The sequence below is a fragment of the Heloderma suspectum genome, chromosome 6 (assembly GCF_057233095.1).
Source record: "Heloderma suspectum isolate Gila_16-S chromosome 6, 16-S_ref, whole genome shotgun sequence".
Classification (NCBI taxonomy): domain Eukaryota; kingdom Metazoa; phylum Chordata; class Lepidosauria; order Squamata; family Helodermatidae; genus Heloderma; species Heloderma suspectum.
The window spans coordinates 48,871,472-48,897,355 of NC_139463.1; the positions used below are offsets into that span (position 1 = coordinate 48,871,472).

Below are 25,884 nucleotides of genomic sequence, written 5' to 3' on the forward strand. Positions count from 1 at the left end.
CAATGAGGTAGCCAGATTGATAGCAGAGACCAGAAGGTCTGAGCATATAACACAGATTCTGGCCCACTTGCACTGGCTGCCTGTATGTTTCTGAGCTCAATTCAAGATGCTAGTCTTAACCTACAAAGCCTTAGATGGCTTAGGACCACAATACCTGATGGAGGGCCTCTCATGATAGAACCTACCCATACACTGTGACCAACTTCTGAGACCATCCTCCAAATGCCTCCTTCAAGTGAGGTTCAGAGGACAGCAACAAGGGAGAGGGCTTTCTCAGTGGTAGCCCCCAACTGTGGAATGCTCTCCCAGTGAGGTCCACCTGGTGCCAGCATTGTCATATTTTTGGCACCAGGTTAAGACTTTACTGTCCTTCCAGTCATTTGACAGCATATGATGGGGTGTTTTCGTTTTTTTATCAGGTCATGGTAGTTTTACTGTCAATTGTTTTTAGCTTATTTTTAAGCTGTTTTACATTCTTGAATGTTAAAGGTAACATAATATGTGTTACAGCCTAGTTAAACTATGTACTTCACTACCAAAAGATATGGTGATGGCCACTAACTTGGATGGCTTTACAAGGGTATTAGGCAAATTCATGGAGGATAAAACTACCAATGGCTACTAGTCATGATGGCTATACCTCCAGTACTGGAGACAGTTTACCTCATATACCAGTTGCTGGGGAACATGAGCAGGAGGGTGCTGTTGCCCTCATGTCCTGCTTGTGGACTTCCCACTGGGGCATCTGGTGTTGACCACTGTGGGAACCATGGGAAAGACTAGATAGGCCTTTAGTTTGATCTAGCATGGCTCTTCTTGTGGTCTCAAGTCTTGGTTGGTGTTCTGTCATTAATCTTCCTGTTGTAAGTGTAAAGCATAGTCTCCCCATGGTGCAGTATGACTGTAGCTCCAAAATCTGAAAAACATTTGTCAGTCAGATACATGTGTTCACATGTGACTGAGGACACATATTAAGAGATGTCCTTGATGTGGGCTAGCAAACTGAGGGTTAATCCAGACTTTTCTGCACCTTTTCCAGCTCTACAGTATCTTCTCTGAGTGCAGTTCAGGTCTGGCCACTGCACCTCAAAAAGGATATTGTAGAGCTGGAAAAGGTGCAGAAAAGGGCAACTAAAGTTATCAAGGGGCTAGATCAAGTTCCCTATGAGGAAAGGATACATATCTGGGGCTGGTTGGCATACAAAAAAGGCACGCCAGGGGAGACGTGATGCAGGTGTATAGAATTATGCATGGTGTGAAGGGGGTGGATGGTGAGCTTTTTCTCCTTCCCTCATAAATACTAGAGCCCTGGGAGCCTCTGCGGGAGAGGACAACAGAAGCACTCCTGGAGACAGAGAATCAGCAGTTCTGAGAATAAGAGACAAATCACGTGGAGCTGCAAACTAAAGGTGGAAGTGTGGTGTGGGTGCCAGGCTGCTTCTCTCCTGAGATCTGTCGTAGGGCAGTAGATCTGCTGTCTTAAAAGTGCTTCAGCTGTTTCCCTGCACCTGTGTTCTTCTTGTATATTTGTAAACTAGTGAATGGACCAGCTCTGCGTGAGCTGGAATAGCCCTTGCTACAGTGACGCCTTCTAGCAAACGTACACAGCTGTCAGAGATGGCACGTCCACGGGCACGCCTCGGCTCAACTTGGTGCACTCCTGGTAGACTTCCATAGCCCCTTGAGGGAGGAGTCTGCCTGTCAGGGTGGAAACTGAGCCCATAGAGCCCCAGAGCAGTTCTGATTCTGAGGAGGAACAGCAATCCACGGGGGAGGAGCTCACTCATCTCTCACAGGCACAGCAGCTGGCAGAGATTCCTCCTGCCAGCATTCCTGGGAGAGATGGTGACCCTGGCAGCGAGAGAGCGCTGGAGGGGGGCTTGCTGGACGCTCGGCACAGATGCAGGGAGCGGCGCCAGATGGAGGGCGCCGAAAGGAGGTGCTCCGCTCGTTTGGCGCTAAAACAACGGTCGCGTCCCAAGGACCCAAGGGTAAGAGGGAGGATCTCTCCATAGTCCCTAAGTTCAGAGTCTTCCTGTGCTTCCCCTTCAAACAGGGACCAACTGCCTTACCTGGAGCTTAGGCTACTCTGCTGTCTACCCCAGTGCAGTTCCTTGCTTAGTCACTACTGATTAGCATCTGAAAGAGTCATAAAGGAATAAAGCCTTGGAAAGAATCCTCGTTGTCTGTGTCTTGAGTTGGGTATTGGAGGGGACTGTAAGAGGCAGCTAGGGCGCTCCTGACACTGCCCACTCCATTTGCCTGAGGAGGGGCTGCCCCACAGCCGGGGGGGGGAGGCAGGCGTGGAACTGTATCCCTCAGCCCACAGATCCCCCTGCTTCGAGCTGTGTGGACGGCAAGATATGTGCTGACTAGGGAAGTCTTCCCGTGGTGGCTGGAGATGTTACTGCAGGTTACTACATGAGCATTAAGGGTGCAATCCTAGGGATGTCAGAGAATTTCGCCACAAATCTCAGGGAGGCCGAATGCCAGCACATTTGGCCCCCCGAAATCAGTGGTGAAACGGTCTGCCCCCCCCCTCCCGGACAGGACTTACCTTGGGCGAATCTCCCTGGCGGCGGCTCCGGCAGCAGTTCGGCACCCATGGGCGCCGCCATTTGCATACGTGCGGGTTTTGTTTTTTTTTTACTCAGCCGTGATAGGCTACTTAAACATTTACGTAGCCTATCACGGCTGACTGCAGGGACGCAAACGGCGGCGGCTACGGCCGCCGCCATTTGCAGTCCCGGCAGGACAAGATTCACGGCGGGAGGGATGGGGCACCTCCCCCCCGGCCAAAATTTCGGGGGGGGAGGGACGGGGCACCTCCCCCCCGGCCAGAATTTCGGGGGGGAGGGACGGGATGCCTCCTCCCCGGCCAGAATTTCGGGGGGAGGGACGGAGCACCTCCCCCCCACCGCGAATCAACCTTCGTAAAAGGTAAGGGACTTTCGTACATCCCTATGCAATCCTATCTGGATAGGCGGCTGCCTCCGAACTCGGAGGCGACTGCCTATCCAATGCAGGGCAGGAGAAGCACGGAGGGCTCATCCCCTTTGTGCTTCAGCCGCCCTGCATTCGTGGCTAGACAGCCAGTTTCCGCTGTCTAGCTGTGGGAAGTCAGACGCTGGACACCGCATAGGAAGTGTCGGAATAGCACTTCCGCCCACCCCAGCCCGCCCCCAGGAACACCCCATTTTCTCCGCTCCGCACTCTTCATCCAAGCACGGAGTGTGGAGCCGTTCCACGCTGCCCACAAGGCAGTGTGGGATGGGGTGGAGGTCGATTCTCAGGGAACCAACCTATCCTGTGGCCATCTAGCCACTGACTAGCCGCCATAGGATTGTGCCCTAAATTAATTAAAATAAGTTATTGTGCTTTAAAAACAAAATAACCTTGAGGTGCACACCCCTAGGGTCCCTTTAGTATGCAAGCCAAGTTTCAGGTGTCTAGGTTTCATGCTCTTGGTGTAATAGTGCCGATGGATGGACAGACATCCTCATTTATTACTGTAGATAAAGTCAGATATTGCAAAACACCATCAGTCTCAGATGATATCTCCACCAAAGCCCAGGTAAGTGGAAGCCCCTGAAACTTCCCAGTCTAGGGATGGACGAAAGTCCCTTACCTGATCCCGACGCTTGCTTCGCGGTGGGGGGGAGGCACTCCGTCCCTCATCCCAAAATTCTGGCCGGGGGGGAGGCGCCCCGTCCCTCCGGCCGTGAAACCGCGTCTCCTGCCGGGACGCAAATGGCGGTGGCAATAGCCGCCGCCGTTTGCGTCCCTGTAGTCAGCCGTGATAGACTACGTAAATGTTTACGTAGCCTATCACAGCTGAGTAAAAAAAAAACAACGCTATTTGCATTGCCCTTATTTTCGCCGTAGTCTACGTAAATGTTTACGTAGACTACACGTGCCAAAATAAGGAATGCAAATGGCGGCGCCCATGGGCGCCACCATTTGTGTACATGCTTTTTTTTTTTTAAGTCAGCCATGATAGGCTACGTAAACATTTACGTAGCCTATCAAGGTGTTTTTTAGAAATCTAGCTGTGATAGGCTACGTAAATCTGTACGTAGCCTATCACGTTTGGTTTTTTTTTTTTTACTTGGAAATGGCGGCGGCGGCAGCTAGTCAGAAGACTGGCCGCCGCTGGAGCCGCCGCCGCCAGGAGGATTCGCCCAAGGTAAGTCCCATCCCGGGGGCGGGGGGGCAGACCGTTTCTCCACCAATTTCGGGGAGCTGAATGCACTGGCATTCGGCCTCCCCGAGATTCGTGGAGAAATTCTCTGACATCCCTACTTCCCACCGCTCAGGGAAGTGGGGAACACGTAACAGTATAGAGGAGGAGGGGGAGGAATGGCCAGGATCCAAAGCAGTAGTTCCACATGCCTTGGGAGGGGGGACTTCGGCTTGTGTTTCTCCAATAATAGCCCCATCCCAGAAAAGCTTCAGAAGCAGTTTGTCTAATGGCAAGTGGAGTACTGTTCAGAGAGGGAAAAGATCTTACCGGGCAGGTGCCCACGCGCTCTTGAGCTTGCCGAAATTAGTGCTTCGATCCTTGCCAGCAATAGTAGCAAAACTAGACGCAGCTTCCTGTCGGGGAATTTGGTCCCGTCCTACTTCTGTTGCGTCTCTTCCAGGTGGTATGATGGGAGAGAAAACGGTGGAGGCTGAGCTATCAGGGAAACAAAAAACCATTCTGCATCTCATTTGTATTTCAGGGAGATAATGTAAACATTGGTATAACATCTGAACAAAGCTAGAGAATAAGTAATGAGCGGCAAACTTATTTGTCCATATTTTATATCCTCTTGATGAAACACAGTGTCACCTCTCCCCCTCCCCCCCGCCCCCAATCTCTCTTTCTCCTGCGCAGTTCTTCTGGGTCCTGTTGGTGATCTTCGTTACTGAACTGCTGCTGCTGCTTATTGAAATAATCTTTGAAAAGCAGGTGAGCCCCACGCTGCTGATTACTGTGGTGCATTTTGGCCCCTTCCAGGGAGACCGGAGGTCGTCTTGTTCAGTGAACCGTGAATTTGAAAAGACTGGCAGGTTTGTTTTTGCCCAAATAATTTTTGATGTCATGCGTGACTTAAGACCTGGGCCAGCGCAATTTGGTGGATGACTGAATGTTGAACTGCGTTCTCCCCATATCCTCTTCTTTGAGCCTGAAATTGATCTCTGACCTATGAACTTGAGAAAGATAGGAGGAATCATTTCAGCTTCATTTGTAAAGCTCTGAAATGCTCAGGTTGGCCTCTGGATATAGGCAAGAACAACCATGGTTACCTGACCAGAAATATACTGAGATTCACAGTGCATGCCCTGTACTGGGGGTGGGCAACTTGTAGCCTTCCAGATGTTGGGCTGCAACTCCCATCACCCTCAGCCAGCGTAGCCAATGGTGAGGGAAGATGGGAGTTGCAGTCCAACATCTGGAGAGCCACAAGTTGCCCGCCCCTTTCATATAGCATGGTGTTTTACACACCTCGATAATTCCATCTTTGTTTTTGTTTTTTTAAAGAACAAGCTTCTAGACCTCATGGAAGCAGAGATGTGTCACAAAGACCACAAAATGCCTTTTTTCCTCTCTCTGGAAGCACTTAATGATTGACAAGTTACATTTATTGTTTCCCGTGTATTTGCTTAGGGACTAGGGATGTAAATTCATTTAATCTGGAAGAAAAAAGCAAAAATATATAAAAGACCCCATTTGTATTTAAATTGGAATAAATACAAATTGACATTAATCCAAATTAATTTATTCTGATTTAAAATGTTATTTCTTTGGGGGGGTTCCAGATTGTTTTTGTTTTCGCTTTGTTTTGCATTCAGAACTATTCTGCTTGAATTCTGTACTCACTGTCTCCATTGACATTCGGGGTGGGGAAGAAAGACCACATCCCCCAAATGGCTGGGATGGAGGGGAGGAAGCCTCCTCCTTCCTGCCCCACCACCAAGGACACTTGGGACTATGTAGCTGAAATCCAACAATGGATGAACTGAGTAACAATTAACAAAATATGAATATGAAATAAAGACATTACAAAAATAATGTTAAACCTGAAAAACAAAAGTGTTTTTTTCCCCCAGTGCACATTCACCATGAGTGCAGAGTAGCTGTTGCCCCAGGTTAGGATTACAATAAGGCCTCTTCCTCCAGGGTTTGTCCAGATTCTGGACATGCCACCTGGTGCCTGCTTTCCCCATTCATTCTGCTTTTATTTAAAGGACACGAGTAAATATGTAGCCTTTGCAGAACCAGAGGCACATGGTAGCATGTGCAAGGCAGTATCCTGTCCAGTTGTTCAGTGAGAAACGACTTGCTCCCACATGAACCCCATTATCTATGACCCTGATTTTAATCCTAATGATCAGTTGTAAGTTTCGGTAATGGCAAGAATGTGATCTATATAGATGAGACTGGCTCTGTACTGAAAATCAGCAAAATGGACATTTCAGCAATTTGGGGGAGGAGACCATTTCAGGGGTGGAATTATTTCAATCGTTTCAGTGGTGGGGCACGCTTACTTTGGCAGTGAAGTGAGCAGCAGTACCTCCCTCCCCACCCCTTGTCCATAGGGGAAAGCTTCTCTTGCTCCTACTGCTGCTGCCGCCACCACAGGCAGCTGCAAAATTGCTTTAGACAGACAACGGGCTGGTTTCTAAAACTGCAGTCCTGGGACCAAAACAGATACTCTGACAGAGAGTAGCAGCTGTGGGAGTGGTAGCGGAGGTCTGGGCTGGGCCACAACGGGCAACTCTAACCTTTTGCTCCCACCACAGTTCCAGTTCAGATCACACACACACTGCCGCTAAGGGGGAACTAATCCAGACTGGGACCATGATGAGGGCAAAAAAATTAAATCCCCCCCCCCCCAGTACAGACCCAATCAGATTGGGGGATTCCCGCTGCTGCTATATTTAAAAATAATAATCATCAGGTCTGTGTTACAAAACAGAATGCTGTCTCCCCATAGTATGTCTGATTTATTTCTGAATTACAACTTTCAGGAGCCGTATTTCCTTCATTTTTTAGGCATGCTAGTCAGGAGTTTCCACTTCAAAGAACATGTCAAAGCAAAACGGAGCAACACATTTCTGAAGAGTTTAATGCTCTCCACAAGTTCAGAACTGATAGCGTTCATTTGGAGGGGCAGCTTTCCCCTTTTAACTGAGGGAATTTGGATCTCCAGTAATTTAACCTCAAGACCCCAGCTCTGTGACTGGATTAAAAAATTCAAATCAGAGCAGCATTGCTTTTTAAAACTTAATGTGTAGTCGTGATTGCCAGATGAAGAGAAAAATGTATACGAGCAGCACTAATGTGTGTGTATTTTTTTCCTGGGGGTTTACAATAGTGCGGGTGAAAGAGGAATAAGATGTCCTAGTGTCCACCATTAATGGGGTTATAAATGGACTGGAATCTTTACAGACAGAGATGTGAGCAGGGACAGAGATGCGTGCAGAGAGGCTGTCCTGCAGTTTGGTCAAATAGAAACCTCAAGCGGTTGCTCCCAGCCCTGTAAGCCAAAGGTTTTGGGATCACAGAGCAGGGAAAGCCAAACAGACAAAGCCAGATTTGGAGAGCATCGAGGCAAATGAAGCAGATGAACAAGGTAGCGAATCTGATGCACAGCCAGTGAGCTTTAAGCAGGAGCTGTGGAGCAGCCTGCAACCTCTTTCGGCTCCCCTCTGTAGAGGCTGCTGGGAGGCTGGAACCAAAGCAAGGAGGCCAGGGAGTGATTCTTGGCAGTCACAGAAAGGGGCAGCAGCAGCAGGAGCACACCCCTCAGTCGCTCAGGGCCTTCTAAATGTCTTGTGGCTGGGAACCCCTTTGCCGCCCCTCTGCTGCAAGACAGCAGGGGGTGGAAAGCTTTGCCGGGAGGAGCAATGGCCGGGCAGTCCCAGTCTTTCCTCTGCACCCCCCCCCCCAGCTACTCTTCCCATGTCTGAAAACCACCATATATGGGAATACACATCTGGAAAAGCAGCTGGGTGGGTTATAGACAGGGGTGGGAGAAGGGCTAAGCACACACACACACACACACACACATTTCTCCCCTGCAAATCTCATCCCCCAAATTCCCAGCCACACACTTGCCATGGAGCCTCTTTTTTTGGCCCCCCGGCCACTGACCAGCAAGCGACTAGGTGATGGTCCTGCTCTACAAATGGGCCAATAAACCGTCATGAGGGAGAGAACCTCTTATGCAGGACACTCCTCTTTTCAAACAGGGGCCAGGCCGCCGGCTCTCAAAGGATTGCACCCGTTAGTGTAGGGTTTTCCTTTTACATTAGTGCTGGTGATTCAAGGGGAAAGTACTTGGCAGCCTGTTCTTCTGTATGGAGGATTCAGAACTGACATTTTAATCAACTTCTGCATCAGATAATTCTTGGTGTTCAGGATTTTTAATACCATCTACATCTTTTCTAGCTTGACATACCTTCACTTTTCTCTGAGTCTGTCTTCTCTGCTCTTTAAGATTTTGCTTTTTTATTCATTCTTCAGCTTACCCAACCGCTGTAATTTTCATGTCAGAATTAATTAGGCAAAACAGGTTTGTGAGTGTGTGTGTGCACGTGTGTGCTCAGACCAAAAATCTGAAACAGTTCCCTTCGTTAATATTTCTCTGTGTTTGTGCCTGATGGGACTTTGTCAGGAGTCAAAACTGCAAATGTTCTTTGGGAAGCCCTCTCAATCTGGCATTAGAGCCTCAGCTTTGAGGGTGCAGGACGCTTCTAAAGCATCTGTAAAATAAAATTTCGTTTCAATTTCTGCTTAACTTGAAGTCCCTGACATGTCAAAGTAACGCTGAGGGTATATGCTCTAGGAATTATGGGAAGAGTCTTTGATTGGACCCATCTTCCCCCCCCCATCTTTCTCACTAAATGTAACTATGTGCGTAATTGAATTAAATTATCAAAAGCAACTGCTTAAAAATTGAAAAGCAATGTTAATACCCCATACAGAGCGGCCTTTCTCTCCTGTAGCTCTGCTTCTTCATTTGTATATCTTTTTTTTATGCTGATCAGCTCTATGTTTGGCTTCAACACCCAGCATTGAACATGACATCTGCTGTGTGCCTGGGTGGGTGTTCATGCTTGTTTTGGAGGGGATGGAAAGCCCAGGATGGCTAGTTCCAAGAATGTGTTCAGGGTCTTCATTGTTTCGATACTTCTAAAAGCCATTACAAAAACAAAAGATTGGTGCTCCTCACATAGGAACTTTACATGTGCTCAGAGACACTCTGGTCTCTTATTTTATTTTAGTTATGTCCAAGAAATACACAAAAAATACAAATAGGTCCCCTTCAGGAAAGAAAGAGACTCGGCTCACCCTTGGGAAAAAACAGGTCCCTTCCATTTTTGAAAGAAAAAAAAGAGGAGAAGGAGAAACACCCTACACAACCTCAGGGATTCAGCCAAAGGTGCCAGAATATTTTAAAACAAAACATGTTAACCCAAGGAGCTCTGTTTGAGGGAGGATTTCTGGCCTGGGCAATAAATTCAGATGGCCACACTTTGACGGCCATACTCTGTTGTCCTTGCACCACTGACCTCTCATACACATGTCAATTTGACCTGGGTGTAAGTGAGCCCCTCACCATCCCCCAGGCTCTCAGCCTGGCTGGAACACAATAGGGCTACCTGAGACCTGCTCCTTGCAGCCACACTGAGCTCCTTGTTGTTGGTTGCCCTGTACGCCGGGCTGGATTTCCCTCAGACCTTGCTCAGCACTGCCAGCCCTCAGCCTGGCCAGAGCAGGACCTTTCATGGGGCTTACAACTCTAACACTGGCCCAGTGTGCCAACAGTTCCCCCCACTCCCGCCCACGCTCTCCGTGGCTTCAGAGCACCAAATGGCCACCTCAACTAGACTTCCAAGTCTCTCGCCTGTGTTTGATAATTTTGACAATATAGGTCTAAGAGAAATGGACCATGTTTATTTCAAAACATCATCTTTCCAAAGCAAGTACTGTCTTCCAAGGGTGGGAGTTGTTTAGCATCTGATGTTTCGACAGCACAAGATTTGTGGTGGTTGCAATAGTAAAGTCCCCTAACTAAGCCTGCCAAGTGGCACAAAAGCCTTGTTGAAGAGCCCTTTTTTCACATATTGGACTCTGTTCCTTTCCAGATGAATGCAGTATTTCATTCCAGCATTCAGGATGGAATAAAACACTATTATGATGACTTGGACTTCAAAAATATTATGGACTTCGTCCAACAGAAGGTAAGTTCTTATTTTTGAAAGTAGTATCTTCTCCAAATTGTGTCCCATTCTGTGGTCCCTTGAGGCTCTCAGGGGAAGCTGGGAGCAAGATCGAGGCAGGAAGAAAGCAGGACCCTGGATAGCTCCAAGTGCATCATGCTGGCTGAGACTCCTACTAGGACAACAGGAGGATGTTGTCTTAGAGGGTAGCTAAAGCCAACTGAAATCTTATGTAGGCTGACAACACCTGTAGTATGATCAGCTCCACTCCTCCTGAAGGAGCTGACTGGATTGTTAAAGTGCCCTTGCCTGAGGATGATGGCAGGGCTGTGTCCTCTGGCTGGGAGGGCCTGAATAAGGCACTGACTGTCCTACCCCTGAGGAAGTAGCCTGTGCCTCATCCTCATCAGAATCCTCATTTAAGAACATAAGAAGAGCCATACTGGATCAACCAAGGGTCCATCCAGTCCAGCATTCTGTTCACAGAGTGGCCAACCAGCTGTCGACCATGAACCCACAAGGAGGACACGAGTGGAACAGCACCTTCCTGCTCATGTTCCCCAGAAACTGGTATACCATAGGAATACTGCCTCTGATATTAGAGGTAGCACATAGCCATCAGGACTAGTAGCTATTGATAGCCTTTTCCTCCAGGAATTTATCTAACCCCCTTTTAAAGCCATCCAAATTGGAGGCCATCGCTACATCTTGTGGTAGCAAATTCCATAGTTTATGCACTGTGTGAAGAAGTCCTAAATCTCCCACCAATCAGCTTTGTGGGATAACCCCGGTTTCTAGTATTATATGAGAGGGAGAAAAAAATCTCCCTATCCACATTCTCCATACCACGCATAATTTTATACACCTCTATCATGTCTCCCCTTATCCTCCTTTTTTTCTGGAGGTAAACAATCCCAGCTGTTATAACCTTCCCTCATAGGGGAGTTGCTCCAGCCCCTCAATCATTTCAGTTGCTCTTTTCTGCACTTTTTCCAGCTCACACACTGGAAGGCTTAAAGGCTAGGGGTCATGACATATGGGCAGGGAACGTTGCTAGGGATAGGTTGGATGCTAGGCTGTGCTCCAAAACGTTTTGACTGATTCCACAACAAAAGGGTTTTGATCTGTCAAAGGCTCTGAAGTGGACTGTGCAATCTGGAATTGATTCTGCAATTCATTTTGGACTCTGAATGGCCTTCTGCACAAACACGAAGACTCCAGCACAGCAGGAGACAGATGATCTCATACTCCCCATAACAAAATAGAGTCCTTGGAGAAAGTCTGTTGGGGCCAGAGATGTCCCCAGGACTTGCAAGTTTCTCCAGAGGCCTTTGGCACAGGGCAGGATCAATGCAGTCAACAAAATATGCACCAGGGGCTTCAGAGCACGTTAGGTGAAGCCTAGCAAGGCCCAAGGACCTCTCTAGGCCCATGCTAGGCTTCATCCTGCATGCTACGTCCAAACTCGGCACCCCCAGGGAATTGGCAGGTCCTGGGCCCCATCTGAAAATTGGTCTGCTCCAACTAGTACTTGGGAATCTGGGAAGTTTAGCACCATCCCTAAAAGTTACCAAATCATGGACTCCTACAGAATTTCTTAAGGATGGGGCAATTAAGGCATCACCCAAAAAGAGGACAAGAGGATACAAGTCTGTATAAAATTTGCATGTGCTGATTTTATATGTATTGGTGCAGATTCGGACATAATTATGAAATGTTAAATACAAATAGAATTCCTCTCATGGGGCGGCGGGGGGGAGAGACTGTGACCAGGTGACCTGCGTGGCTCTTCAGTCTGCTTTCCAAGTGCTTACTCTTGATGGGCAATTTCAAGGTCCCTGTTTTCCTTCTTATGGTTATTGAAATGCCACAGTGGCCTTGTAAGGCAGGCCAGTTGTGCACACTTCTGTCTGACTGTCAGGATGCCATCACCACCCCTGTTTCCTCTAATCCTGGGTAGGGGGACCCCAGAGCTCCAAGCTAGTTATCTGCCAGAGATGAGGTAATAATGAGCTGAAACCTCCCAGCCGCAGGCAGACCACCGGTTTTCCCCTCACTTGCCCATAGGCATAAGTCATTAAACACTGGTAGGCAAACCAACTTGCTAGGGAGGTGAGGGGGAGAGAAGCCTCTCTTGAATCACCAGAAATTCACAGTCAGAACTCAGATCCAAATTGAAAGAAGCTACTTATTTAGAAAGTATAACAACAGACAAAAGGTGGGTACTTGAAGAGTGGGTACTTGAAAATAAAGTAAAAAAAACTTGCTAACCTACACAAACCTCTTTGAGTTAAAACTCTCACAATGCAGAGGTCACCTGGAGAGTTGCAACACATGCAGAATCTTTGAGTGATCACAGGAAGAGATTACCAGAGACCGGTGTAACAACCCAAGGAATAAAGAACCATATCCCTGTTTTATTAGGCTTTATATTGGGGTGGGGGGTAAGGAGGGGAGATTATGTTGGGGTGGGGGGCAAGGGTGACTGCCCAACAAGTTTCACCAATCAGAGGAGTGGCACGTAGGGGATGGGCTATCAAAGTATTAATTAAAAAGGAGATGGCTTTAACTATCTCTGGCAGCCTGGATATATGAAAAGGCTTCCTGTTTTGTGGCTCTGGAAACCCTGGAAAATATGTGTGGCGTTCCAAGTGGGCTATTGTTGCCAGCATCCTGCTCAATGATGGTTGCAGCTTTAGAGAAATAGACACTGAAGGGCAGCTCAGCATCACAGTTATCTTTAAACCAGACATGGACTGGACACCCGTTCAGATAAAGAAACCTCCTCTGTAAAGCAGGATGCAGGTCTGTCATAGATCTGCCTCAAAAGGCTGGTGATCTAGTCCTTAATGTGCTCAAAATGATTGCTGAAGAAAGTGACTATCTCCCCCTGCCCTGCCCCGCCCCTCAAAAGCAAAAATTGTCATGGAGCTGCAAGCCCCAGGCAGTTTAAGCATGCTGCATAAACAGTAATTAGCAATCCAGATAATTAAATAAATAACAGGGTAACTGGTACCAATAGGGGAAATGCAAAGTGAGTTCACAATGAATTTTAGGTAACTGTTATCAAAATGTAATTGGCAAAGCAGTTTGTATGATATCCAAAGAGAAAATGCTGAATTAAAGCTCATCACTAAAGGTGAAAGTGGTTATGTGACAGATGGAAACATCAAACTGTATTATTTAAGGTCAAAGTGTACTTAAATTTTCACTTACCATTTAATGAGCAAAAATATTGTGTAAAGTATAAATGTTAAAAAGCTTGATATATAGATGTCTAGAAAATTTGTGCACTTCGATTTAATTAGTAAACCTTGAGTAAGAAATCACTTTGTCAAAGGCATATATCAAAATTAATTGTATCTAACTTGAAACTTGCATGTTTAAGCTTTTCTGTTTGTGTTCTAATCATGTAGGATTCTTTTAGAAGTCTTTGTGAGGCCAGATTTATGAAATAGCAATTAATATTAATAGTGACGCAATATTTTAGAAACTGTATAAATATAGCCTGATTGGAGGGTCAGAGAGCTTCTTTGATATCAAAGCTCCTTGCCTGTGATAATGCCAGACAATTCCATAGTAATTGAAGGGTAAGCAAAATAGGCTTGGTAATGCTTCCTTTTGTAACAACAAGAAATGCTGAGAAAACTTTGGTTGTTTTTAAACACTTTAGCAGTTGAAAATGTCTATTTGTGTCAATAAAATAAAGAAATGGATTCAAGAATTCCTATACTGTAATTACTTTTAGTACAAAACCTGGGTTGCAACCCGCCAAGTGTAGGTGTACACTTTGTTTAGGAGCACTGTTACCTGCTGTGCGGAGTTAACAGCCAGCGAAAGACTTCCAGAGTATGGAACTATAAGTAGTTACCTCAAACGAAGTAAAACCATAACATGGCCACCCTACAAGCAACTCCATCTTATACTTTCCAGGCCACAAGAGATGCACATATATAAGCTGATCCATACATACACATGCTCAGGATATCTCCACACACTCCCATATGTGCATTGTTCACGTTCCATTTAAACAAAGGGGGAAGTCTGTACCCTGAAAACACCCAAGCGTACACCTCGTTAGCACTTGCGTCTCTCTGAATTGGAGCCTATGAATGGGCAGCAGCATTTCAATGGGGACGTATCCTGATAAACCACCTGGGCTTCATCAAAAAGAGGCCAAACCAGTACTCTGTTCTCTCTAGTTTGGGCCACTTCCATCACAGGGGCACATTTTGCCATTTTTTCTGGTGCAAGTCATGGGGAAGCCACTGAAGACAGTGCAGAAGCTTCAGCTGGCCTAGAATGCACCACCATGGCTTTCATCCAGGGTTAGCTGCATGGCACGTATCACACCCGAATTTCCTAGAGCTCTAACTGGTTAGCAGTAGCTCTCAGGCAAAGGTCAATCTGCTGGTGTTAACCCTTTATGGACCATTTAGGGTGGATCCAGAATATTTGATTTGTGAATCTTGTCCAATATGTGCCTTACCTTGATCTGCAACAGAGGCCCTTTTGTACATGTCAGCACCCGCTCACCTGAGATTAGTCACCACTGGTGTAATCAGGCTTTTATAGTGGCCGCATGGCTATGGAACTGCTCCCCCCCCCCCCAGATCTGCTGTGCTGGCCCATTTGGGTCGGCTGTGATAAGCTTCCTTTTCCAGTAGGCTTTTGAACTATAGGGTGTTAGAAGCTATGTTGCCTCTTCGTTTACAATGGTTCTATTCTTGATTGGTTTATTGTTTTTAAATTTTAGTATTTTAATATAGTTGTTGTATTCTATGTTGTGAGCCATTAGGGGAGTTTAGTTAAAAAGCAGGTTATAAACCTCCAAAATAAATTATAGTATGTTTAAACCAACAGTAATATAAGACATAATCAGTTATGGGGGGGGGGGGAGTGAATCCTCTCTCCAATATATGCTCCTTCCCTCTTTCATAAAGACTTCAGCCAATCAAGCTTTTTCTTTTCTTTTCTTTTTTGAAATCTTCCAAATTACCCTTTTTGCAGCTGCAAACTGCTGTTGTGTTCAAAACCAGCCTCTGAAGTTAAGTAAAGATTTTGCTTAGTCATGTTCATGAGTGTATCATTAAGTACCACTTGAGTACATTATAAGGTTTGTCTGGGGGTTTTCAGCAAATGTTCTAGAGAAGAAACTGTCTTGGATGCCAATACTAGATATTTTGTAATTTGGGGATCAGTTTGGATTAATATGAATAGGGTGACAGGATGCAAAGAGGGGCACAACCGGGGCTGCTGGACCTTTTTAAGGGCTGTTTAGAAGAGGTAAGGCCACCCAGCCCTCATTTCTCACCCCTGTCTCTCAGGCTGCCCCAAATGGAACTCCCTCTTCTATACAGCCATTGGGGGGGGGGGATGGCTTAGTGGTAGAGAACCTGCTTTGCATGCAGAAGGCCCCGGGCTCGCTGGGCTTGTGACTCACAGGGAAGTGGGAACAGTCACACAGTCTTCTAGGCAAGCTGAGCTAGGCAGAGTCAGGCCATGGCAGGTCAGGAACTCTCCTTAAGCAGAGGTCAGGACCATGAACACACCCCAGTGGGCACTGCTGGCTGAGCCATGGGGAGATGTTATTTCAGTAGAGAGCTGAGGCCATCTGAGGTCTCATGCGGGTCGGCAAAGCCGGTACTATAGTAGGCCCCATGACCTCGGAGGAGCTGGCTATGCAGTTCTGAAGGGCCCCTTGTCCAATTCCACAAGCACTGGCCGCTGCAGTGCAGAAGGGATGTGGGTGTTCCTGGGGGCTCAACCTTTGCACCTGAGGCAGGTGGAAGGGCCACATTCTCTGACAAAAGAGCCGGGAGATGGTGCTGGCAGTTCGGCCTCCCCTGAACGGAGCCGTCTGTATTTTCCCTCCTCTTCTGTATGTTCCTCAGGGTAGTGTGAGGAGCTGGGTCATGGCAGTGTTCTACCTAGTTGGTTATCTGGAACATTTTCTTACATTTTTGATATTGTGAGACCATCTCTTTATGGCAGCTCTTTTTATGTGAGAGTTACTTATGGCTAGAAAATGCTGTGGTTTGGATTTGTTTGGTATGCTTTTAAAAAGAATACCTCCTGTTGTTTAGCAGTGCTTATCTAGCACATCGAACTGGAACTGCAGAGATGCAGAGAACATTGGGAATGAATAACAGGGCACCAGATTGGCTTTGCTACCAGATGTGAGGGGATAAAAGGAACACTGTAGAAGTCCAAAAGCGGGTTGCTAACTGAAGTTTAGAAAATGAACTGTTGGGAGAATTAGAGATTTGTTGGAAATGTTTAACTGATCTCAAACGGTACCAGTTTGTGTTAAGTTGATATGGAACAGCTGAAGCTTTTAGCCTAATAGCCTAAGCCATTAGCTTTTTGTAAGAAGGCCAAAACCTTTACAATTCACAGTTCATGGTATTCAACTTGAATAGATCCTTTTGTTTATTGAACAGAGATCACTTTACAAGCAGACTTGTCAGACAAATCAAGGTGATTCTTCTTTTGTCAAAGAGAAAATGTGTACCCCGGTTCTACACACAAAACACTGGAATTAAGTCTCAGAATCACGCAATCATTGTTTACAGGAATGTGTACAAATAATAAGCCAAGATGATATTTTGCTGTAACAACCTTCTTGAAAAAATCTGAATTGATTGATCATATGTGCTCTTTAGTCAAGTAATTGCACAGGGATAAAACTAATTTGCATAGGTAGGCAGAGGTTGCAATTCACAAACCGATTAAATAAATACATACAAACAACGAGCTGGAGCAAAATGGGCGGGCTGGTCCTATACTCACAATTTGGCCTTGACTGGGTTCCGACATCAACCCATCCTCAGCACCAAAGCATTTGAACGGCTCCCCAGTGAGGGTGGGAAGATGAGAAACCCGAGGCAGCCGGGGGAAAGGAGCAGCACCATCCCAAGCAGCCCAGGACCTATGGCATCATTAACCCGTCCACACAGGCAGCCCAGGCAATGCCATAGCCCCCCCGCAGAAAGCGGCAGCCCACCAGTGCCCAGGAACCTGCACCCACACAAGCACGCGTGCTCTGTCATGCAGCCAGGCATATGGCCTCCCTCTTGCAAAGATACAGCCATTGCCATGGCCTCACAGCAGCCATACCCCTGGGCACAGACGAGGCGCCCCCAAGACCCATCCACAGCAGTGCACCACAGCCATGTGTCTCAGAGGGCCCGGCCCAGCCACACAGCCCCCGAAGCAGGCCTAGCCCATGAGCAGGCACGCCCACCGAGGCGCCACACAGCAGTACAAGAATGACGGGCATTTCTTGCTTGTGAGGCAGGTGGATGCCTGGGGGTGCCTCCCGACCATCGGGCAAGGCGGGGCACTCCCACACCGCCTCCCGCAGTGCCCGGGAACGCACACGGGGAAAGGCCGGCGGCAGCCTTGCCTTGCAGAGACAGGGTCATGGGGATCTCCCGATGAGGCAGGGCTGCCTGTTAAGCCTCTTGTGAGCTGAGGGCCGAATTCACTGCGAGAGCCGCTCTTGGGGGCCCCTTCCCAGCGCTGGGCAGGGCTGAAGGCCAAAGGAGCGAGGCCAAAGATGGCAGCACATTTTGGCTCACAGCTTCTACTGCCAGTAACTCAGCCAGTAACTCAGCCTCACAAGAGGCATTTCAGCCTTTGGGGGGAGGTACACAAAAGCTGGGGAATCACCAAGTGCTGGAGAGGGAGGGGCGGATTGTGCCCCCCCCCCCACGCCACATCTTGGCTGGTTTCTGGTGTCGCAGACCAGGGAGGAACACTGTCCTCAGCAGCAGCATGGCCAGCCCGCTCCACCTTTTGTGGCTGACGGGCAGTTTGGGAAGGGCCATGACTCCTACTGTGGCCGTGGCTCCCTGGGAAATCTCCCGCCTCACCTGTCAACTGCACTGGGGTGCAACTGGTCTCGCCAGTCTGCTCCTGCGTGGCCATCAGGAGCACCACGGAGCTCCTGCATTGTGGTTGAAAGGCCTGGCCAAGCCCTGCGACGCCGCTGTGGGCGGCAGCGAGGCTTTGCTCAGCTGTTGCACGGCTTCCCTCCACGCCCAAGCAAGCACATCCCGCCTTTGCCCACCCAGAAGCAGTGGTCGTGGGGAGAGGCCAAGCAGGCGGGGGTGGGCTTGCGTGGGGGCTAAAGTCAGCCTCACATGGCTGATCTGGGACCCCAGGCTGATCTCTCCGTGCCCCACAGACCTCCCCTCGAGCTCCTCCAAGCCTCAGCTGCAGGCACAAGTTGCCACCAGAGCTCCCTGGGGGGTTGCTGCAGGAGGAACACCGGACGCTGCCTTTTACCAGGTCCGCCCCTGGGTCCCTCTGGCCCAGTACTGTCGACAGCAGTGGCTCTCCGGGGATTCAGGGAGGTGTCTTTCCAGCCCCAAATGGAGATGCCGGGGATCGAACCTGGGCCTTCTGCATGCCAAGTAGCTGATCTAGCACAGAGCTACGGCACCTCCCACCCTCGGCGGGCTGCCTCTGCTGGCCCCTGGGCACATCTCCCCTCAGAGGGGCTGTCGGGGTTTCCACCAGCACCATCACAAGCTGAAGCCTCCAGCTCTAAGGCATATTCCTCCGCCGGAAAAGCAGGGGGTGGGCAGATACAGGGAGACTTGGCGAAGCAGCCCAGACCGGATGCCCCAGAACAGGCTGCCGCCTGCGGCCGTGTGCCAGGCCTTAGCTTTCCATCCTTGCAAGCGAGCCGCTTCTTCTGTTCTCTGGGGGCAGGTGGAGCGTCAGCCATCCAGCAGCTTTTGCTCCCTGGCCAGACAGCCCTGGGCAACCCCACCAGGGCCATGCTCACAGCACATCTGCATGCAACGGCCTGCATCTCCCCCGCACACACAGACACACACCCTCCCATCTACTCCGCTGCACGCACACATATAGACACACAACCGTCCCGCCTACTCACACTAAGACACAGGCACATAAATATGAAGCCCGATTTAAAAAGCAATGAATAGAACAAATCATAATGCAATGAGAGAGCGTTTGTCCGAGTCCATACATTGTCTTGGTTTCTGCTTATTTTATCCAGACAGCCTAATGGCTACAGGTCTGGGAGACTGGTCTCTTAATGATGGGCTTCTCATCTGCATATCGAACAGCCCTCACTGTGCATGCCAGCAGCAGGCCAGATGCGGTGTGGCCTGCCTCCTCAAGGTGCAGGCCACGTGGGCGTGCCGGGCGTGCCCCTCTATCTCTCCTGCGGCCCTTTGCGGATGCAGTAGCACCTCTTAAAAGCACTTTTGAAATGACTGCTAAGCCGCCCGGTGAGAGACGGGGGGGGGAGCGTGTTGCTGATCAGAATCCCCCCACTTCTATTTAAGAAGAGATCCCCAATGGCCAACTGGACCATTAATTAGCTAATGAATTAAAAACTATTAGCCAGTTTTCCAACACTCAGAGTGGTTTACAATCTTTAATAGTAAAAGGAGGTATCTGTCAGCGCCATAGTGACAAGATTGTGAAACTTGGCATGCACAGTAAGGGGACCCTAGGGGTGTGCTCCTTAGGGCTATTTGGTTTTTAAAACACATTAATTAATTTAAATTAATTTAAATGTGTCCATGCGTTTGGAGCCTGCAGTACCACCTTCAGTTACTGGGGGCAGGTTCCCTGGCCAGCGCACAGCTCTGCAGTCAATACAGTTTGACGTCGGGGAGGGGGGGAGTCTGAGGGACGAGCTGTACGCCGCCCCCCCGCTGTGAGGCAGCCCCTCCCTCAGGAGAATGGAGTGGACAGACCTCAGGGGCTACAGGGGAGCACCCTGGCAGCGGCACCCCGGACGATAGCCCCCCGAGGAATGGGTCTGGCCACTCCAGCAGGGCTGCCAAGAGATGCCAGCAGGTGTGGCTTCACTCCGATGTCCAGACGTCCCAGGCACAATGTGTCCCATTCTGACTGCCATGTAAGTTTCCTTGAAGTCTTCATTGTACCAAACTGATCCATGCAGTCAGGGCCACACCAGCACCTTGAACTGAACCGGGAGATGCGGGGTGGGCTGAAATGGTTGTCCTCCATTCACCACCCCAACCGCAGGGAGCAAATTGGGGACGCCCATTTTGGTCCTGTTCCAGCGGTTGCAATTTGACCCCTGGAACCATTTCAGAGAAGATGGGAGAAGCTGCCTAATGCATGGCAGTGTGGGCAGCAAAGAAGGTTTATTTTGCTGCCTCCATTGCATCCTCAAGTAGCCATCCAGTGGTGCTCTTCCAGGTGGTCTGGCAGTTGTTAACATCTTCCCAGTAAATGGGGCCCTGGCCCTGTCGAGGACCCGCTGTGACCTTTTTGCATCACCCTTTGAGGACAAAATCACTTGTCTCTGCAGCGAACATGATGCTGTTGTTAGTGCAGTACCAGTCGAGGTGGCTTGATGCCACCATCTATTGTTACGGCCTGATGATGTCGACAAGATGCTTGCAATAATGCAACCAACCACATGCCCTCTTGATCCTTGTCCCTCCTGGCTAATAAAAGCTAGCCGAGGGGGTATGATTGGGTGGGTCCAGGGAGTGATAAATGCTTCCCTACGGGAAGGGGTGGTCCCTGCTGTCCTTAAGGAGGCAGTAGTGCGGCCACTCCTGAAGAAGCCCACTCTGGACCCAACGGTATTAGACAACTACCACCCAGTCACAAATACCCCTTTTCTAGGGAAGGTACTTGACAGGGTCATGGCAGACCAACTGCAGGCACTCTTGGAGGATACTGATTATCTAGACCCATTTCAATATGGGTTTCATCCTGGTTATGGGACTGAATCAGCCCTGGTTGCCCTGATGGATGACCTTTTATCGAGAGGGACGGGGGAGTGCAACCCTGTTACTTCTGCTCGATCTCTCATCGGCTTTTGATACCATCGATCATGGTATCCTCCTGGATCGACTCCGTGGGATGGGTATTGGAGGCACTGTGTTACAGTGGTTCCGGTCCTACCTACGGGGCCGATTTCAGAGAGTAACATTGGGTGACTATTCCTCAGCCCCTTGGCAGTTGAGCTATGGGGTGCCGCAGGGCACCATCTTGTCCCCAGTGTTGTTCAACATCTATATGAAGCTGCTGGGAGCAGTCACTAGGGGATTTGGAGCTAAATGCCATCAGTATTCTGATGACATGCAGCTCTGTCTCCATGTGACATCTGAATCAGGAGAGGCTGTGCAAGTCCTGAATCAGTGCTTAGACTCGGTAATGGGCTGGATGAGGGCCAATAAACTGAAGCTGAATCCTGGCAAGACGGGAGCTCTGTGGGTGAGTGGTTCCCGGGTCCGGGAGATAGGCTCATTGCCTGTTCTGGATGGGATTGCACTCCCTCTGAAAGATCAAGTCCGTGGTCTGGGGGTACTCCTAGATCCATCATTGTCACTGGAGGCCCAAGTGGTCACGGTGGCTCGGAGTGCCTTTTACCAGCTTCGGCTGGCTCGCCAGCTATGGCCTCTCCTGGACAGGGATAGCTTGACCATGGTGGTGCAGGCATTAGTAACCTCAAGACTGGATTACTACAATGTGCTTTGTGGGGCTGCCCTTAAGGCTGGTCCAGAAGCTGGAGCTAGTGAAGAATGCAGCAGCTTGGCTGTTGTCGGGAGCTGCCCCTTTTCAGCATATAACTCCTCTGCTGAGGGAACTGCACTGGCTGCCTATTTGCCACCGGGTGTCAGGGTGGACACTGAGCCCATAGAATCCCAGAGTAGTTCTGATTCTGAGGAAGAGCAGTTGCTCCTGGGAGAGGAGCGCGCTCCTTTTTCCCAGGGCCAACAGCTGACGGAGATTCCTCCCACCAGCATTCCTAGCTTAGATAGCAGTCCTGGGAGTGACAGAGCGTGGAAAGCAGACTTGATGGACGCGCGACGCCGACGCAGAGAGCGGCGCCAAATGGAAGGCGCAGAAAGGAGGCGTAGTGCCCGGTTGGCGCGCAAACAACGGCTGCGCTCAGAGGATCCAAGGGAAAAGGGGAGGGACTCTCCCTAGTCCTTAAGTTCAGGGTCTGCCAGTAATTCCCTTTCAAACGGGGACCAACTGTTCCAACTTAGGGCTTAGGTACTCTGCTGGTCATATCTAGTTGCTAATGGTAGAGTTGTTAAGTTGTAAAAGAGGAATAAAGCTTTGAAAAGAATCCCTTTGTCTGTGTCTGGACTTGGCTACTGGATTAGACTGAGAGAGGCCTCCAAAGAGCCCTTGACAGCTTGGTCCCCGTTCCTCTTTTTTTTTTCTCTCCTCTCTCTCTTCTCCTTTTGCCTTATGGAGGGTGCCGGGAACCCAGCGGTGCAAGCTCTGGCACAAGAGAACCAGATGCTCCGTGATCAGATGTCTCAACTGACGGCTGCCGTGCAGAATCTACAGGCTGCGGTTCAACACCATCCACCTCCGATTCCCCCCCATCGTAAGTGCCCGGTAGCCTTGCCAGAGAAGTTTTCTGATGAGAAAGGACTTTTTCAGATTTTCAGGGCCCAATCAGAGCTGTACATGCGTCTTAGGCCTGAGGATTTCCAGACGGAACAGGTTCATGTGGGTTTGATCATTAACCTACTGTCAGGCATGGCAGCTAGATGGGCTTCGGGGCTCCTGCTCGCTAATGACCCCCTGCTCGGGGACTATCAAGGTTTCATGACAGCCATGGCCCGTTTTTTCGGCGACCCCCTGCGCACGCAGACGACTTCTCGGGAGATTCGCCGCCTCCGGCAGGGCAAGGACTCAGTTTCCAGCTACGCGACAACCTTTCACTTGCTGATGCAGGATTTACAGTGGAATGATGCCGCGCTAGTGGCTCAGTTTTTGGATGGTTTGAACGACGAGATCTTAGATGAGTTGGCGCGCACGCCCAGCCCGCCTACTTTGGAGGAGCTCATCCAGACCTGTCTTCAGATAGATAGTTGGCTGGAGGGACGCCGGCAGACCCGGCGGGGCGCCAGGGGACGGGATTTCCCTCCCATTCCCCATTTCCTGCCTCCTCCCCCACCCCCCCGCTCCGGCGCTGGGGGTGGAGGAGACCCCGATGCAGCTGGGAGCTACCCAAGCCTCACTGCCGCCAGAGGAACTTGAGCGCCGGCGTGCTGAGCGCCGATGTTTTCGATGTGGAAAGCTGGGGCATTTCACCAAGACCTGCCAAGTTAAATCCACAGCTCCACTGCCTCCTCCTCCTCTCCTTCCCCCTCCTCCTCCTCCTCGTCCCCAGGCCTGACTAGACTGCCCCCCAAGCTTGTTGGGGGCCTCCGGTGTGGGGGTCAGTTCCCCACCAGGTGGGTGCCTTTCCCAACCCCCCCACCCTCCCATCTGCTGTTGCATGTTCACCTCCACTCCTCCCAGTGGGGTGGGGTGGAGGCCCTAGCTTTATTGGACTCGGGGGCTACGACTAGTTTCATGGATAAGACCTTCACCCTCTTCCACAAGATTCCTACCCTGCCCCTTCCTAACCCCTTGGCAGTGGAGACCATTGATGGGCGTCCTCTCTCTTCGGGCGCGGTGACCCGTATTACAGTTCCACTCACTCTGCACACCCAGTCCAACGTTGAGCAGATTCAATTTCACTTGGCCAAGGTTCCCCAATACCCAGTCGTGCTGGGTGTTTCCTGGCTCTCTAAGCACAACTAGGGATGGCGGAGAATTTCTCCCCAAATCTTCGGGGGGCCGAGCGCCAACGCATTCGGCTGCCCGAAATCGGCGGTGAAATTCTCCGCCCCCCACCCCCCCCAGGACGGGACTTAGCTTTGGCGAATGTTCCTCCTGGCGGCAGGTCCCAGCGGTGGTTCAGTGGCGGTTCGTCGCGGGCGGGGGCGGCGGCCGGTCTCCCGACCCGCTGCCGCCGCCGCCATTGCAAAAAAAAAAACCTAAAGTAAAAAAAAACAACACACCCGTGCATAGGCTACGTAATGATTTACGTAGCCTATCACAGCTAGATTTCCAAAGTCAGCCGTGATAGGCTACGTAAATTGTCACATGGCCTATCACGGAGTCTTTTTTTTTTTTTACTTTTTGTTTCGTGGCCGGGGAGACGGGGCGCTTCTCCCCGGCCTGAATTTCGGCCGGGCAAGGCTGGAAGCCTCCCCCCCTTAGCATGAACTTCGGGGGGGAAAGCGAAGCGCCTCCCCCCCACCACGAAGGCAAGCTGCGAAAAGGTAAGTGACTTTCGTACATCCCTAAGCACAACCCTCAGATTTCTTGGGGGCTTCAGCAAGTGGGGTTTGCATCTCCCTACTGCCGGGAGCATTGCCTCCCTGAGGAGGCGCCACTCCCGGCCCAGGCCTTAACCCTTTCCTCCCCCTCCTTGTCTGCTTCTGGCAGTCCTTCAGCTACCGTCATCCTCCCAGAGAAGTATGCAGCTTTTTGGGATGTGTTTGACAAGAAGGAGGCTGACCGGCTTCCCCCCCACCGCCCTTTTGACTGTGCCATTAACCTCATTCCAGGGGCGACCATCCCCGCTGGCTGGCTGTATTCGATGTCGGAGCCGGAACTTCGAGCTCTGCGGGAGTTTTTGGACACAAATCTCAAACGTGGCTTCATTCCTCCCTCCTCCTCCCCCGCCTGTGCTCCTACCTTCTTTGTGGCCAAACGATCTGGAGAGCTCCGCCCGGTGCACGATTTCAGAAATCTAAATTCGGTCTCCATCCCTGACAAGTTCCCCCTCCCCCTCATACCTGAGAAGCTGGAGCGCCTGGGGCGAGCCAAGATTTTCACAAAGTTGAACCTGCGTAGCGCATACAATCTCATTCGCATCCGGGAGGGGGATGAGTGGAAGACCTGTTTCGGGACCCGGTACGGAGCGTATGAATACCTAGTAATGCCTTTTGGGCTCGCCTGCACCCCTCCCACTTTTTCGCATTTTATGAATGCCATCTTCTGGGACTATTTGGACACTTTCCTCATTGTTTATCTCGATGATTTACTTATATTTTCTGAGGACACCCACGCCCATCAGCTTCATGTCTCCACCGTCCTCCAGTGCCTCTGCGAGAACCATCTTTATGCCAAGCTGGAGAAACGTGCGTTTAACCTAACCTCTTTGGACTTTCTTGGCTACATTATTTCACCTGACGGTATCAGGATGGATCCTGCAAAGGTCCTCTCCTGGCAGGCTCCATCCACCAAGAAGGACTTGCAACGTTTTCTGGGCTTTGCTAATTTTTACAGAAAGTTCCTGCCCAGTTTTGCTCGGCTGACTTCTTCTATCACAGACCTCCTTAAGGGCAAGAAATCTCCTTTTCATTGGACGGCATCTGCCCAACAGGCTTTCGAGGAACTTAAGAGGCTTTTCAGTTCTGAGCCGATCCTGTTACATCCCGACCCGAGGAAGCCTTTTGTAGTACAGACCAATGCCTCTGACTTCGCGGTGGGGGCGGTGCTCTTTCAGCCAGATCAGGCGGGCGGCGGGCTGCAACCCTGCGCCTACCACTCCAGGAAGCTGACCACGTCTGAGAGGAATTATACCTTCTGGGAGAAGGAACTGTTGGCCATCAAGTCCACTTTGGAGACCTGGTGTCATCTCCTGGAGGGGGCGCAGCACCCAGTCGAAGTTAGAACCGACCATCGCAACCTCGAACATCTTCAGACAGCCCGTGCCTTAAACCAGCGGCAGATTAGGTGGTCGCTTTTTTTTTCTCGGTTCCACCTTAAGATTTGCCATGTGAAAGCCTCAGACAACCTACAAGCGGATGCTCTTTCTCGTAAGCCTGACCTCCAGCC

At 50.0% G+C, this 25,884-nt stretch overlaps 2 protein-coding genes across 3 annotated transcripts in view; one reads left to right on the top strand and one right to left on the bottom strand.

The window, feature by feature from the left end:
• Window positions 1–25,884, bottom strand: part of LOC146340798 (uncharacterized) — an 815,287-nt gene that overhangs the window by 378,029 nt on the left and 411,374 nt on the right. The window lies entirely within an intron of this gene.
• Window positions 1–25,884, top strand: part of LOC146340800 (tetraspanin-15-like) — a 155,047-nt gene that overhangs the window by 54,075 nt on the left and 75,088 nt on the right. The window contains exons 3-4 of one of the 2 annotated variants that reach the window (XM_084807116.1): window positions 4,880–4,954; window positions 10,141–10,236. In XM_084807116.1, coding sequence (XP_084663242.1) covers window positions 4,880–4,954; window positions 10,141–10,236 — 171 coding nt within the window. The remainder of the gene's footprint in view (window positions 1–4,879; window positions 4,955–10,140; window positions 10,237–25,884) is intronic. The other variant, XM_084807117.1, reaches the window with a different exon arrangement.